This window comes from Herpailurus yagouaroundi, unplaced genomic scaffold (genome assembly GCF_014898765.1).
Source record: "Herpailurus yagouaroundi ecotype Mexico unplaced genomic scaffold, PumYag 182, whole genome shotgun sequence".
Lineage (NCBI taxonomy): Eukaryota > Metazoa > Chordata > Mammalia > Carnivora > Felidae > Herpailurus > Herpailurus yagouaroundi.
This window is the reverse complement of record NW_024412413.1, coordinates 11,655,863-11,671,785: the sequence shown is the minus strand read 5'-3', so window position 1 is coordinate 11,671,785 and position 15,923 is coordinate 11,655,863. Positions and strand designations below refer to the sequence as shown.

The 15,923-nt window shown below is 59.2% G+C and overlaps 1 protein-coding gene across 2 annotated transcripts in view; it reads right to left on the bottom strand.

Moving 5' to 3' along the window:
• Window positions 1-15,923, bottom strand: part of MYH9 (myosin heavy chain 9) — a 92,443-nt gene that overhangs the window by 11,523 nt on the left and 64,997 nt on the right. For both annotated transcript variants that reach the window (XM_040490927.1, XM_040490928.1), the window contains 13 exons: window positions 15,000-15,114; window positions 12,666-12,859; window positions 12,222-12,343; window positions 11,419-11,488; window positions 9,555-9,715; window positions 8,593-8,701; window positions 7,071-7,202; window positions 6,434-6,640; window positions 5,981-6,118; window positions 4,808-4,931; window positions 2,709-2,880; window positions 1,753-1,965; window positions 1,232-1,376 (listed from right to left, as the gene is read on the bottom strand). In XM_040490927.1, the coding sequence (XP_040346861.1) occupies window positions 1,232-1,376; window positions 1,753-1,965; window positions 2,709-2,880; window positions 4,808-4,931; window positions 5,981-6,118; window positions 6,434-6,640; window positions 7,071-7,202; window positions 8,593-8,701; window positions 9,555-9,715; window positions 11,419-11,488; window positions 12,222-12,343; window positions 12,666-12,859; window positions 15,000-15,114 (1,902 nt within the window). The remainder of the gene's footprint in view (window positions 1-1,231; window positions 1,377-1,752; window positions 1,966-2,708; window positions 2,881-4,807; window positions 4,932-5,980; window positions 6,119-6,433; window positions 6,641-7,070; window positions 7,203-8,592; window positions 8,702-9,554; window positions 9,716-11,418; window positions 11,489-12,221; window positions 12,344-12,665; window positions 12,860-14,999; window positions 15,115-15,923) is intronic.

The window sequence follows — 15,923 nt, the reverse complement described above, 5'->3', positions numbered from 1 at the left end:
CTCTGCAGCAAAGACACGGGCCAAGTTCAGGGGATGGCGTGCGGGCAAGAGGTGTGGGCTCAGAAAGCCAGGCCCGGTCCATCCTCATCGCTCAGCTGGACGGGGTGTTTGGCACGTGCCCTCCCCTCTGAAACGATCCCTGCCAGCCTCCCTCACTGGGCAGAGGGGACGTTCAAGTGTGAGGTGTTTTCATGGCTCATCTACCACGACTTTGGTGACGTTATCATAAGATGAGGGAAATTACAACTGCTCAGAGTCAGGCTTCCAGTAAAGCCTCTTTGAAATTTGATCTTCCAGGTAATAACGTAAACATCTTCTAAAAGATACAAGAGTGGCGTTTACAGACTCAACTGCACACGCCATTCTACTTTGCGCTGAGCTGGCTGCAGGGTCACAGACAAGTTCGAGGGGAGCTGTATGAACTTGAAGGCGTGTCAGGTGAGAAAAACTGAAGGGCAGGGAAAGGCTCCCCCAGAAGGGAGGCCGGTGGACACGGCGTGCTTCTGAGAACAACACGCAGGCCTCAGAATATTCTCAGGCCGCCGGGAAGAGTGGCTTGGCACTGGGAGCCACAGCACTCAGAACGTGTCTAGAGAAACTGCCTGGCCCAGCCACCTGCCCAAGACTAGCGCGGTGAGCAGCCCAGGGCTTCCCACCAAGATCCAGCTGACCGCTGAAGGTGCTGCACAGAAAACCCTAAGGCTTCAGCACCAGGCCACTCCAATCCCTTGAGGCTTTCTGGCCTGATGGGATCCTGAACAAAATACCCATGATGCTAATTTTTGAACAACTTACTGACCCCTTATTGTTCACCTGTTCTACGCGCCGTCAGCCCCACCTGTCATGTATTTGCATGAGACAGACTATCGTTACACATGGGGAAACTGAGGCAAGCAGGCTCTTCTCTGCAGGCTCGGCCCTAGCGAGTGGCAGCGGGCCTCCAGGATGGCCTCCCTGGGCAGCACCCCGGCACCGCCTTCAGTCGCAGATTGGTCCCCACCAGCAGCCCGGCACCGCCCTCAGTCTCGGATTGGCCCCCGCCAGCAGCCCGGCACCGCCCTCAGTCTCGGATTGGCCCCTGCCAGCAGCCCGGCACCGCCCTCAGTCTCGGATTGGCCCTTGCCAGCAGCCCGGCACCGCCCTCAAGTCTCGGATTGGCCCCCGCCAGCAGCCCGGCACCGCCCTCAGTCTCGGATTGGCCCTCGCCAGCAGCCTGGCACCACCCACGCACTCGCTTCGTCTGCTCAAGCTGCTCAGCCAGCTCTTCCACAGCCTGTGAGTGCTTCTGTCTCATCTCCTGGATCTGCGCCTCGTGGGTCTTGGCCTCTTCCTCGAGGGTCTTCTTCAGAATGTTCACTTCCTGTTCGCGTTTGGACCTGGAGAGAAGCACCCTCAGGATGGAGGCCAGGCCTGGGCATGCCGCCCAGGGCTCTTTTTCCCTGGTTGCAGATATGCCGGCAAGGGGCAGCGGCCGCCCAGCCTTGCTGCCCAGGCGCCTCCTTCCTCGGCTGTGCACCCTCCAGCCCGGGCTCGCGGTCCTACTTTGTAGAGAAATCCGTGCCCTTTCAGCCTTAAAGCCCGCCCTAGCCTCACGCGAACTCCAAGCCAGATTTTTCAACACCCTAGGGAGGAGCTGCCGAGGGGGCATTATCCTCTCTGCCTTCTAGTGCCGCCCGCCCCCCTTCCCGGCCTCCCTCTCCCTGCCACCCGCCCCCGCCCCCAGTGACTCGGCTCCTTGGCCTCGTGGCAGACCTGAGCTCCTGCTGGGCTGCCGTGGAGTCCAGAGTGTCCTCCAGTTCCGTTTTCAGAGCCTCCAGCTCCTCCCCGAGGTCCCGCTTCTGCTTCTCAGCTTTATTCCTGGAAGCTCGCTCAGATTCCAGGTCTTCCTGGAGTTCAGAAATCTGTGATTCCAGCTCCCGAATCTTCTTCAGGGCCATGTTCTTCTGGGTGGCTTCCTCCTCCACTCTGTCAAAGAGACCACGGACATCAGGAGGAGGTCCCTTCTGCCTCGGGGAGCAGGGTCTGCAGAAGAGGCTTTGGAGAGGAGCAGCGGAAGCCGCTTCTGGAAGTCATAACCATGGCTCTTAGGCGCTCCTCTCCGCAAAAACAACATCGGGAGCTTCCAGCAGGTTTAGGAGCAAAACCACTTTGAGACCTAGAAAACCTCACAGAAGAATCACTTCATTTTCCAAACATAACTCAATGCTCCAAACATAAAAATAAATAAAGATTAAGTGTTAAAATGAAAACACTTGAAAAGGGAATAAAATGTTACAGCCCGTCATGACAGCAACTGAGTAAAAACACGAAGGTTGCCGTAGACAATCTGTGAGGAATAATCCCATGTCAGTGCAGGTTCCATGAATTGGAACAAATGTGCCACCCTGGCCTGGGATGTGACGGTGGGGGAGGCCATGGGAGGAGGGGCCTATGGGATTTCTGTGCACCTTCTGCTCAGTTTTGTTGTGAATCTAAAACTGCTGTACAACAAAGCTTTTTTTTTTTTTTTTTTAAAGCACGCCTGTAGCCAGTAAGTTTAAAATGCGAGAGAGGGAAGGCCTGTGGCGGTTGTGTGACGTAGCAGATGACTTTTAGAGGCCACACTCGTAACTTTTAGTGGACAGGACAGGTCTTGCAGTGCAGTGGCTCCAAGATGACAGCGTTGGGAGGCGCGGTGGGGGGGCGGGGGGGGGGGTCGCTGCCCTCACCTGGCCAGCGCGGCCTGTAGCTCCTCCTCTTTCTTGGCCAGCTGCATCTTGAGCTCGGCGATCTGGGCCTGCAGCTCGGCGATCTGGTCGTTGAGGTCGGTGGAGTCTCCCTCCAGCTTCCGGCGGGTCTTCTCCAGCTCCTGACGCTGCTTCTCCTCCCTCCGGAGGCGCTCTGGGGAGGAAGCGCGGGGAGACCCGACACAGCCCTCAGCGTCTGCTGATTTTTCCGTCTTTCTTTTCCATTTTTTACATAAAATACTGAGTTTTTGTTCCATACCATATGTGAACCTTAAAGGATCACCGCACGCAGACACTCGTACCCAACGCCTGGATGAAGACGCGGCGAGCTGCCAGGTCCAGGCCCCCCCCACCCCCGACCCTGCTGACCTCCCCACTGGGGACCTACTCTCCCTGAAGACTGTGTTCACAGTTCCCTTGTTTTTAAGGCTATACCACATCTGTGTCCCTAAAAAATGTTTAATTTTTCATGAACCTAAATTACATGGGAACATCCTATATGAAGTTTACAGTCAGTATATGGGATTCACGGTCCAATGTCTGGCTTTACAATTTCCACTAGGACGTCACTCAGGTAATCCCTCAGCTTTGTCATGTGTCATCCGAATAGTAAGGACAACAAGACAATCTGCCTCATTACATTGCAAGGCTCGTGAGTGTCAGTCTCTACACTTACGACAGCTCCTAGCCCAGGGTCAGTGCTCACTAAGGGTTAGCGACTTTTATTCCTCGACTTGCCTTTGTCACTCGATATCGTGACCTTGAGATTTGGCAAGCGAAGTGTCACTGCAAGGGATCCACATGGACCAGTAGAATGTTCCGTTGTGTGAACATAACCACAGCTAGTCTATTTGTCCTATAACTGACGGGCATTCGGGGTTTGTTCCCTGTGTGCCCCCAGAATGGTGCTGCCGGGAGCGCTCCTGCCCGGGACCCCCAGCGCACAGGGCCGGGAACGTTGGGTTGGTTGTGGGCACGTGAAGCTTCTACCTCACCAGGCAACGCCAGATGGATCAAGGCCGCCTACCAGTTTATGCTCCCACCAGCCGTGTGTGTGTGTGTGTGTGTGTGTGTGTGTGTGTTTGGACTGCTCCACATCTTTGTTAACACTCAGCAGTGTCAAACTAACCAGACCCTCTCTGTGTGCACCTGCCCTGGGGGCTGTACCCTCCTACACCTGGATGGCTGAGTGTTTCAGACTGTTCCAGGCCGAGGCAGGGAGTCCGTGGGGGGAGACCTCTGTCAGCACCTCGCTTCCCCTTGCCGGTCTGACTCGCCTCATCCCATACAAATGTGACGGGGCCGGGGGGGCCGGGAAAGCCCTCCTGCAGGTCAACCTGGCTGGTGTGGGCCCTACGTCCAGGGGGCATCAACAAGCGCCCCAGACAGGCCGGGCTGCCCTGTGTCTCCACCAAGGGAGCTGGGGTTTCTGGCACAAGCTCACAGCACCCCCATGGTACCCTCTCCCCTCTCCCTCTGCCGTCCACGCCTCTCCAGGCGCAGGGGTGAGAAGTCTGCAGACAGACACAGACCTGTGTTCTATCTACCCTGTCCTCCTCCAGGGACCCAGGGAGGCAAAGGCACGATTGCCACCCTGCCCCACGTCAAGCAACGGCCTCTCATGGCACCTGTTCAGCAGAGCATACACAGCGTGTCTCTGTGTGGTTGAGTTCAGTCCCCATGGCCGCCCGTTCACCGTGTCCCCCTTGGCGGGAAGAGAAACGAGGCCGACAGGATGACACAGCTGGTAAAGTGGCAGAGCGAGGGTCGCACCCAGAACCTCGTAGGAAGTCAGTCTTGTGCAGCTCACGGCACACGACAACGGAGAGACGCCGACTCGTTCTCTCGAGAGCTCCTCACGTTGGGGACACCCCTCCCCAGCCCAGCCAGTGCCTGGAGGCCCAGGCTCCCGTAGAGACAGAGTTGTCCCTAGGCTTTCAGAGCGGTGGCTGGGAGTTGCAGACTGCGAGCCTGCCTGCACACACGAACGTGCGACCAGCACAAGAGCGAGGCCCAGGCTGGCCCTGGAGGCGGGGGGCCTGGTCCCCGGGTCCGTCAGCTCCCGCCCACCGCCCTCTCACCTTCCAGGTCGGTGATCATCGCCTCGTGTTTGTTCTTGAGTTTGGCAAGGCTCTTGGATTTCTCCTCCTCTTCCATGAGGTTGGTGGTAAATTCCGCTATTCTGTCTTCCAGAAGCTTCTTTTCCTGCGGGGACGAGGGAGGGTCAGAGCTTAAAGTTAGTTGAGCACAGAACGCTTCAGCTCTCCTTCCAACTATGACTCGCCCGGCGATTTAGAATTGGACGAAGGGGCGGGCCTTAACTACTTGATTCACTAGGAGTTCCTGGATCAGAGGATAATTTTGAAAGGTCACCAGCGCCCCTGAAAGAGCCGGATAAGGTTCCTTAGGGTCTACAAACGTGGGTGCCCAAGGCCTTCCTGGGCCTGTGTCACCCCTCTGGGCTTGGGTTAGAACGGCGTCCAGGTGGCAGCTAGCATCGCCAAGGGGATTCACACACAGTGACACTGCCCTCTCTGTGCCCCACGCTCATCCACTAGGTGGGCCGTGACCCACCCCCCCTTACTTGTGTTCCCACACGGCCCCAGCTGCTGTCCTCACTTTCTGCTGTGTGGCCACCGCTAGGGTCCTAACGTCAGCAAGGTGCCCCACGAAGGTGCCCCACCCAGCAAGCGCCATCGCTCAGCATGCATCTCGGTCTCGTGTCAGAGTGTGCAGGCAGGCGTCCTGCCCCTTCAACCCCTCAGTCCCCGCTCTGGGGATCGAGGACGACATTCTGCCCCCCGTCCTCCCTTCTGTGACACACCTCTGGGCTTTGATCCGCTCACCGGCAGACTCTGACAGGGACCCGACTTGGCTCTGAGAGAGAAACAGCCACCACCCTGGAGACGGCTGGAGGAGGGCACCCGCCCCACCACAACACTGAGCCACCAAGGTGCGGAGAGCCCGCTGGTGACTGAGGCGCGAAACCCCTCGGATACGAGTCTCGGGAGCCCGCCAAGAGCCTGAGAACAGAGGCCAAACCTTCCCCTTGGGCCCCACTCCGCTGTGAGAAACATCCCTTTGAACAGGACGCTGGCTCCCAGAGGATACGGACACCCCGGAAGAGGAGCTGTGACCGTGACCCAGCAGAAGCCGCAGCGCCGCAGGCAGGGGGAGGAGGCCGCGGGCCTCGAGCCGCCAGCGCCCGGCCGCTCGCCCTCCACGGCCCCGCGTCTCCACGCTCGGGGCCTCACCTTGGCCAGCTTGCAGTTCTGGTCCTCCATGATGATCTGGTCTTCTTCCAGCTTCTTGAGCTTGGCCTCGGTGGTCACCTTCTCCAGCTGCAGCTTCTGGCGGGCGCTCTCCTCCTCCTCCAGCTGCTCCTCCAGTTCCTACCGCGGAGCCGGGGAGACCGTGAGGGGTGGCGGGCCACGCGGCCCGCCCCCCACTCGTGGGGGTTCTGTCTGTAAAACTGGGGTACGGGGACGAGAGGCCCGGTCCGGTCGCGTGGCCCCTCGTCCTGCGGTGCCGCCACGAGCGAGGCCGAGCCGATCGCCCCCGGCCACTCACGCTGGCCGCGGCGAGCACCGGGGCAGGGACACCAGACGGGCCCGAGGCCCCGCTGGCAGCGCTGGGGGCCTCCGCGTTGCCTCCGGTCCCGTCCCCGCCGCCCCGTTTCCGGCATCCGGCCCCGCCCCCTCCTCTACCTGGATGTTCTGCTGCATTTTCTTCTTCTCGGCCTGCAGGTGCTGGCAGCGCTCCTCCTCCTCCTCCACCCTGGCCTCCAGGTCATGGCAGATCTCTTCCAGCTCCTGCTTCTTGGCGGTCAGGCGGGCCCGCAGCTCCTCCGCCTCGGCACACAGTTCCGTTTCCGCCTGGAGCTGCTCCTGCAGCTGTAACTTCTCCGCCATGAGCTGCGGGGAGCACGCGGAACACGTAAGCCCCTGCGACCTCCTCGGGCCAGTCGGGGCCAGGTGCTCTCTTGCTCGGCTCCCATGGGCGGGGGGGGGGGGGTCAAGGGGGAGGCTGCTTCGGTTCCCGGGCGCTTCCTAAATAAACATCGTGTTCTTTATCCTTCACCGCTACTCCGTGAGCTGGCCACGGCGAACCCCAGGATGCAGGCTCAGAGAGGCTAACCTAACACTCAGGAACCTCCCATCCCACGGGGGGGCCCTCCCTACCTCACAGGACCCCGAAGGGGGACTGTGGAGAGACGAACGCTGCTTGACAGTGACCGCTGACATCTCCTTAAACCCCAAACATGCCCCGCCTACTGGTGGCCAGCAGGTGGCAGCACCGGGAGCGGATGCGCGAAGCTCCGGGGCGAAGCCTGCAGATACCGACCTGGGACTGGAGCGTCTCCATCTCCGTGAGCCTGTTCTCAGCAGCCAGCTGCTTCTCGCGGACCTTCACCAGCTCCTCCTCCTTGGCCATCATCTCCTCCTCCTGCCGGCTCACCTGCAGCAGCGGCTTGACCTGGAAGGGGAGACGGGGGCACGGCCAAAACATGAGGCCTTCCCCTCACCTGCGCCCACGCAAGCTGGCGAGACTGACGGGAAGGAGGTGCAAACACACACGAGCTTTCTGGGGATCAACTCGGTGCTGTGTGCCACAGGCCTCTGCCCCGCTAATTACACGTCAGGGAAACGGCCCCCACGTATGCAGGAAGGTGTTCAGAACGGCATTGTTTACAACGGTGAGAAACTGGGAATGGGCTGAAGAGACACCGTGGGGAAAGAAACCAGGTAAAATACGACACATCTCCAGGGAACAACGGGCTAACTTAAAAAAATTTTTTTTTCTCTCTGCCCCTCCCCTGTTCACGCTCTGTCTCTCTCTGTCTCAAAAATAAATAAACATTAAAAAAAAATTTTTTTTTTTTTAATTTTTTTTTAACATTTACCTTTAAGAGAGAGAGACAGGGCATGAGCAAGGGAGGGGCAGAGAGAGAGGGAGACACCAAATCGGAAGCAGGCTCCAGGCTCCGAGCTGTCAGCACAGAGCCCATTGTGGGGCTCGAACCCACGGACTGTGAGATCATGACCTGAGCCGAAGTTGGCCACCCAACTGACTGAGCCACCCAGGCGCCCCACAACATGCTAACTTTTAAAAAATGATGCTCGTGAAGGAATTCTAAATGGAAAATATAAAACACAAGATTGTCTACAGAAATCAGAGCTCAGCTGGGTAAGAATGCATATGGCTTACTGAGCAAAGACTTAAGGGAGAAAAGATAGCGGGAATAAATATTGAGACATCTACTCAATACTGCCGTTGGCTTGGGGTTGAAGGGATTACACGTGAGCTTTTATTCTCTTCTTTAGGCTATTTTTTACAAACAAAAGCAGCTGAGGGGCCCCTGCGTGGCTGCGTTGAATGAGCGTCGTTGGACCCTTGATTTCGGGTCAGGTCACGATCTCATGGTTTGTGAGATTGAGCCCCGCGTCACAGAGCCTGCTTGGGATTCTCTCTCCCTCTCTGCCCCTCAACCCCGCCCCCTCCCCCCCATAAATAAATAAAACGTTAAAAACAAACAAAGCCGCTGAACGACTGCGTGCGCATTCTGACCCACTGCCCCGCAGCCGCTTGGGGGCACAGCACGGGTAGCACGCGGGGCCGTCACACCTCGGGAGCTGCTCTGAGCCCGACGACAGGCTGGGCCGCGTGCACCAGGCACGACACGGCTTGCACACTCCAGACCGGGCGGGGCAGGGCCGCCTCGGGCTCACGCGGTCAGGGAGCCACCCCGGGGGCTGTGAGTCCCGCACAGAGGCTGGTGTGAGGTCGCTGTCCCCCTCCGCCGCAGCTGGGGCCGGCAGAGCGCCCGCCGGGCCACGGGGAGGTGGGGCCGCCTTCCGGAACCCACCTTGGTGAAGAGCCGCCACCACTGCCAGTTCCGCAGCTTCAGGTAGGCGGCGCAGTTCCTCTGCAGGACCTTCATGGCCGTCAGCTGCTGTTGCCGCTTGGCGAAGGCCCTGGGTGGAGAGACGCGGTCAGGGCGGGGGACCGCAGACCTCCGGACAGGAGTGCAGCAAAGAGGCCCGGCGTTGGCGCTGAGTCCTGTGGGTGAACCCACAGAGGGCGACAAGGACCCCGACCGTCCTCCTTCACCAAGGGAGAAGTGGGTTCGAGGGGTGAAAGTCCCTCGCGAGCTAACTAGGTCCGAGTCAAGTGTGACGGCCGGTGGCTGAGGACATGTACTGACTTTAGCGTCCCACCCTCCTGCCACCTGCTACCAGGGGCTTCTGATTGGCAGGAAAATGTCGGCAGCTGACGTCCTACAAAGGGGGGCTCAAGGTGTCAACCGGGGGCTTCTGGATAAATGAAGGCTCCGTGGGTCCGATACCACAAACCCCTGTTTTGTCCCCCAGTGCTCACAGCTCACGTGGAATGTACGTCCCTCAGCACAGACCCGGTCAGGAGACTAACGTGCAGCTCCCACACCCGCTGTCCTGCAGCACGTAAGCCCGACTCTCAGAGGAGCTGCTCTGGACCCAAGGACAGTCTCCGGGCCCCGGGAGCACAGGGGACTCTGGGGACGACCAGGTTCCGGGCATCATCCCCACACGAGGAACTGGCAAACAGGACTGTTTGGGACAGGCAAATCCGAGCGCAGAGTCACCCCCTTCCCAGCCCGTCACCTAAACCCTCAGACATAAACTCAGAAGGCAGGGAGCAGGGAGCTCCACGTGGGCATCCCTTGGACCTCCGACTGGCATCAGGGCGTCCCAGGCCACCAGTTCCCAACAGTCCCCTGTGCGGCAGGAAGGCTGCGAAGGGCCCGCGCACAGGCAGGCTGGGCGGAGGCGGGCCCCTCTAAGGACTTACTTCCTGGCCAGGTAGCCTCTGCAGCAGGCCTGGAACCCGATGATGACGTCGGTGATCTTCAGGTCCCGCTCCTCCTCCAGGTGGGCCAGCACACCGGCCCGGAAGAAGACCTTACTCTGGCCGATGCGGTACAGGTTGCTGTCCAGCTCCAAGGCTTTGATCTAGACGGGAGCGGAGCAGGCCGTTCACCACGTGCCACCACGGGGCCCTCAGAGCAACGCGGAGAGCCAGTGCTCTGTCCCCGAGAGGCTGTCTGCCAGCGGCCGCTTCTCCGCCGGGCAGCCTGTGCGGCCCCGGAGCCAGAGAAGGCGGGCTCGGAGGATGCCGGGAGGAGGGGCAGGTGGCTTCCCGCACAGGGCGCAGTGACGCATGAGACGGCAGAAAGACACAGAACCTGGACGTTAAAGGGACCTGAAGGCCTCTCCTTCGACCTCCCGCCCCCGCACACCACGATCACGGACTACCAATGCCCAGCCGCGCTGCCCTCAGAGAGAGCTGGCCGAGCGTCGTCAACCTCCTCACCCAGGACTAGGACACGCTCCGGTTCAGGCCAAGCCCGGCACCAAACGCTGATTAGGTGCCTGGGGCTTTAGCCTCTGGGAACCCACCCTCCCTCAGCTAGAAGATGGGAATAAGGCTTTGATTTTTTTTTTTTTTTTTTTTTTTTTTTTTAAAAACAGTGAACAAAGAAAGCAAGTCATAGTGCCTCCTCCCCAGGACAGCTGTGGGAACGGAAAGGAGAGCACAGTGCTCAGCCTGGGGCCACACGTACTGGGTAAGGAGCAGATCTCAGCGGCCAGTGCCATCACCGAGCGGTTTCGGGGCGGCACAAGGCTCTCTCGTCAACCCACCGGCAAGGGGCCGCCTGTCTTCCTGGGAGAGGAGGATTCTGCACTAGCTCTGAAAAGGCAGAGCCTGCAGTGGGCGGAGTCAGGTCCGGGAGAGCTTCGGGGCCCACAGACGCCCCAGTCATCCCGGAGGAAGGGGAGGCTGGGCCAGAGCCAGCGTGGGTATCTTCCCTCCCTGCACCTGAAGGAGGGGCCTTCGACCTGGACAGCCACTAACTGAGTCTCCTGGAGAAAGGGTGGCCCAGACACCCTCCACCGATCACACCTTCTGTCCCACGGGGTGGGGCTGGTGAGCGCGGGACAGTGGGGAACGGTTTCCTCCCTCCTACCCCACCTCCCTATCATCTGACGCAGAGTCTCCCACACAGTCGGCGTTGGATTCCTTCTTCCCTCTTCTCTTTCTGCCAACGCCCTAGCCCATCCTCCCTCCTCTTTGGGAAGAATGCCCAGTAAAGGAGACCAAAGGCAGTGGCCGCTAACCCTGGACCATCAGGAACAACAGGACGCCCACAAAGTAGGAAGTACGACACAGTGGGGATCGGGGCCCAGCTTGGCTGGCATTGCCACAGGCCGTCCTTCATCCCGGCAGAGTTCAGAGTGCCCAATGCACATCAGGCACTGCTCTAGGGGCCGAGAGGAAACGTCCGGAAGCACGGACTGCGCAGGTTGGGGCAGCTGCAGTGCTCGGGGCCTGCTCCCCTGGTGGGCAAGTGCCCTCTGCTGACCACACTGGGCGTGACGATCAGAGGAGATATGAGCAAGAAAGCGCGAGAATGTGCCCCAGAGGAAGGGAGAGCCCCTCCCACGTCAGAGCCCTGCCATGGCTGGAGCACCGGTGTCCTCTACACGGCCCTGGTCCCCCGCTCGGAGCGCCTGGCAGGATCAGGACCAGAGCAAGAGCAGGACCACGGAGCACAGGTGTCATCGGGTGAGAGGGGCACTTGTCCGGGCACACGGGCACCCTCCCGCCCGAGGGCCCACCCCCAGAGGGAGGTGCAGGTGGCAGCCGTACTCACCATGAGCACACACGCCTGCTTCCCGTCCATGAAGCCCTTAGGAATGGAGTTTGGTGTCAGGATTTCGTATCTGAGCGAAAAAGAGGAGCCTGGTCAGCCATGCTTGCACCGGACCTTTGCTTGGATTCCACGTGGCCTGGGGCGCACGGAGAGGAGGACAGGCCCTACGGGGCAGCACAGCTAACCTTCTCTCCCCCACAGTCTCCCGAGGAAGGAAGACATTTGGCAAATCCCACCCTGCTCTTTTCTTAGGCTGAACGGCACAGAAAGGCCGCCTGCGTGTTTTCCAGAAAGTGAATGGAAACTCACGTTGGACTGTTTCGGCCACTCGAGGGCGAGCTCTAGGTTGGGCTCCCCGATTGCTAACTGCCCACTGTCCACATCTCTAACCCGGGAAGGCCGCGCTCCCTTTCTCCCCCAGGGTGCTGCAGGGCCTCTAACGCGTGGGATGGCCCCAGAAACAGGGCTGGCACTGAACGCAGTCGTGAGGCAAACAGGACGGCGTCATCAACGCCCCTCTCTGTGTGCACGGCCAGAGGCTGCAGCGCTCTGCAGTCTCCATCTTTCTACAAAGTTCCTCTAACACCCCAGTCTCCGGCTGATTCCTTTTGAATTTCTCTTCCTGGTTCCTCCAACAGCAGCAAAGCCTCCCAATCACTAGGAATAAAAATCCCTTCTCACACAGAGGGCGGCACAGAGAAGGAGCGGGAGCGGGCCGGACCTCAGCTCTCCGTGGACGGGGACACCGCTCCCTCGCCCAGGTGCCCTGCCCCCGGAGACACAGGCTCCCGGCCGAGGCTCACCGCTGCCGGAACTCCTGGAAGACCACCCTGTTGGGAAAGCCCTGGCGGCAGATGCGGATGCCTTCCAGAACCCCGTTGCAGCGCAGCTGATCCAGCACCAGGTGGGGGTCCAGTTTGCCAGCCTGGAGAAACAAATAACATGCATGTGGTCTCGCCCCCATGTGGAGGATTGATGGAGAAAGGCCGGGCAAGGCCCCCTCCGGACTCAACGGGAGAACAGCCCCCGGGAACGGGCATCACTGCGGCCCGCGGGTTTGGACAGCCACGTTACCCGACCCAGGTCTGGGAAAGGCCACAGAGAGACGGTGTGCCCAAGCAGGAAGGCGGCTACGATCGCAGCCGGGGCAGGGCAGGGGGCGGGGGGGCCCTTCACCGAGGCTCTCAGGGTGTGTGGGGAGGAATCAGTTCTGCCCGGGGAGACAGACAGGAGCCTAGCACCCGCACCTTCTTCTCGTGGTTGGGGATGATGCAGCGGACAAAGTTGGGGTTGGTGTTCCGCAGCGTGGCCATCAGCTTGGCCAGCTGCTCCTTGTAGAGCTGCCCCACGGTGCGGAACATGCCCTTCCGAGTCTTGAAGGCCCCGGGCAGCGCCGTCTCCGACATGCCGGCCACCTGGTCCAGGCCAATGATGCGGTCCACTGTGGAGACCACCCAAACAGCACATGAATACCCAGTGGTCCCAGCGGGGGGGGGGGGGGGGTTGAGGGACAGGAAAGAGACGGACAGACACCTGGACAGAAGGAGGGGAGACTCCGGAACAGTGGGACCACTTCTACTTAGAATCTACACAGAGAGCTGAGATCAACCTCAAACGTTCAGCAAACTTGATGTTGTGAACAGGAAGCAGGAAAGGGTTGAGAGAGCCGGCTAAGCCATTAAGGGGGACGGTCTACTGGCCAACCCCACATTCACATGAACCATCTTCAGCCCACTGTGGAAGCTTCTATTCCCAGAGAGATGCGATAAAGCTTCCAGGCTATGCCGCTAGGCTGGTTCTAAGGAGGTGTTAAAACCTGACCTGCAGAATCCTCTAGTCCCATGGTCCCGTTAAAAATACGAACAAACAGGGGCACCTGGGTGGCTCAGTCGATGAAGCATCTGACTCTTGGTTTCAGGTCATGACCTCACGATTCATGAGCTCGAGCCCCTCACCGGGCTCTTACACTAACAGTGCTGAGCCTGCTTAGAATTCTCTCTCCTTCTCTCTCTGCCCTTACCCTACTAACGTTCTCTCTTCCTCTCAAAATACATAAATAAACTTACAAAAAAATTTTTTTTAAACCCAACCAAACAGACAAAAAAACAATCGGTGTTCGGAATTCCCACTGACCTTTGCCGTGAAGCTACCTGCCATTGTCTATAGGACTCTGGATGATTCCCTCTCTGTCCGGGAGCCTCCCGTGCAGAGCTCCCTAAACCAGGGACCCGGGACAGCATGTGGCGTCAGGAGCAGAGAGGTCTCAGGAACTAGTGCTGACAACGCATATTCTGAAGTCTGAAGACCCCCTCCCGCCCTTGCATCTTGCAGGTCTCCCAGCTCACAGGTCTTCATCGTCTAAGACACCCTCCGAGGAAGCAGCCCTTGCCGCTAGGGCACACGCCCAGAGCAATGAAGAAACTGCTTCCTCCCAGGTGAGACCCAAGTAACCAGCAAACCTCACCAAAGTGGCCAGTGATTTGAGGTCAGTTTTAAGCCAAGAGCCAATGTGAACGTTGAGGGCTTCTGCTACTGGATATAAAAGCTAAGGCTTCTGTGCCAAAGTCTGCTTCCTATTCCTTTGCGGCCAGACCTCTAATATTTATTTGAAGACGGCAGAAAGAACAGGTGCTCAAGACCGAAGTGGGCAGTGAGGACAGACTCGATGATCCAGTCGATTAAAATGGGAGCCATTTCTGACCTTAGGAACCCGGGGCCCGTTTTACCGGCTACAGAGGGTTTCCCGCGAGCGGGTGGCTTGTGGCCACTCAGGTTGCCCGGAGGAAGGTCGGATGTGCCCCATAATAACCGGCCGTTTCATGTGAGCACGTCCTGCCCCCTGGAGGCCCGGCCCAGAAGGGGCAGGCCCTGGTTGAGAGCGCTGCACGCAGGCACAGATGCGATTTTAGCCTTCAGGTGCACATACGCGGGGCAGGGGGCGCACAACACCTAAGTCTCATGCTGAGACAGCACAGCCATTCAAGCAGCGTTTCACGAGCATCTCTGCACGTGCATTTCTGAGAAGCATATGAATTTTCACACTTGCTGTTTTCTGCTTTCAAGATCCATACAGATCAACATCGACAGCCTGCCCGCGAGCCGGGGGCCGGACTGGGGAAGAGGACAGTCAGGCAGGAAGAGCCAACGGGGGAGGGCGGGGGCGGGTAAGAATATCTGAGCAGAAGCGTGTCTCACGCAGCCCCGGATGCGGCACACACAAGGGTCACCCCTCCGGGTGGCCAGTCACCTGGTTCTAGGTGGAGAATGGGAAAGCGTTGATAGAAATAGGCTCTCTGAGTGTTCTGCATCTCTGCAACAAAGAGGTTAAAGCAAAACCAGGCAAGAGGAAAGGAGGAACGGACGGAAACAAGGAAAGAAAACAACTCCAGAGCCACCGGCCTGCCAAGGAGAGGCGGAAACGCAATAAAGTGCGGGGGGGGCGGGAACCTGTGTGGCGAGGCTTTGGGCCGCCCTGTCATTCCCGCGGGTGGAGGCCACCCAGCCTGCGTCAGGCGGACCCCCGCCCCGTGTCCTGGGACCGCAGGGGAGGCGGGAAGAGAGGGGGGGCGCAAAGGGCGTACCATCCTTCCACAGCTCCGAGACGAACTTGTCGGAGGACTGGTGCAGAAGCGTGGCGATGTTGTCGTTCAGGGGGTCCATGTTCTTCATCAGCCACTCGTCGGCTTTGTAATCCACCTGCAAGGGTCGGGGCCGCGGGGGTCACAGGCTGCTCTGGGGACGCCAGCTCTCACTGCGGGCCCCGAAAACAAGCCGGCCCCGCGGGGGGTGGGGAGAAGCCTAACAACGCCAACACCCCCTGAGCTGGTATTTCCTTCCCCAAGAAAGAAACTGAGGCGTGGCAAGGGCGGCGTGACACGGGAGGGCGAAAAGCTGCGCACAAGGACATCCAGCAACGGGGGACTAAGAGATCTATGTTGCAGCCAAGGTCAGGGTATCAGTCTGTATTATTATTATTATTTTTTTCTAATACAAACATAAAGAAAACAACCCTAGCAGGACATAACCAAAGTGTTCCAGTGTTTCTTTCTGGCAACAGAACAAGGACTTCTGCGGTCTATCTACCTATCTATTTACTTATTTTGTTTTTTCCCAGGACGCCCGAGTTTTCTCTGAGCTTGCACGATTGTTGCCTTTTCCAAAAAACGTGAATGGGCAATCCGCTGTACTTTCACTGTGAAGCTCCCCGAACAGTACAGACGGCGTGCGGGCCACCTTGGCCTCCCGCTTCCCAACGCACAGCACCGCGCAGAGGTGACCCCTGCTCTCGGGCCACTGCTCCTCCGCGGCCCCTTCTGGAGGTTCTCCCACACGCGCACCGGCGATGAGGCGTGTGACCCTGGCTTCTTGTTCCCTAGGAGAACAGTCACCTCCCGGGAGATGACAAAAGCCGCAGGGACGGCGTTGCGGCCACCTGGGCACAGCCGGCAGGCTTGTCCCGTTAGCTGCGGTGCCGCAGCCCAAGCGTGGACACACGTGGACACTTT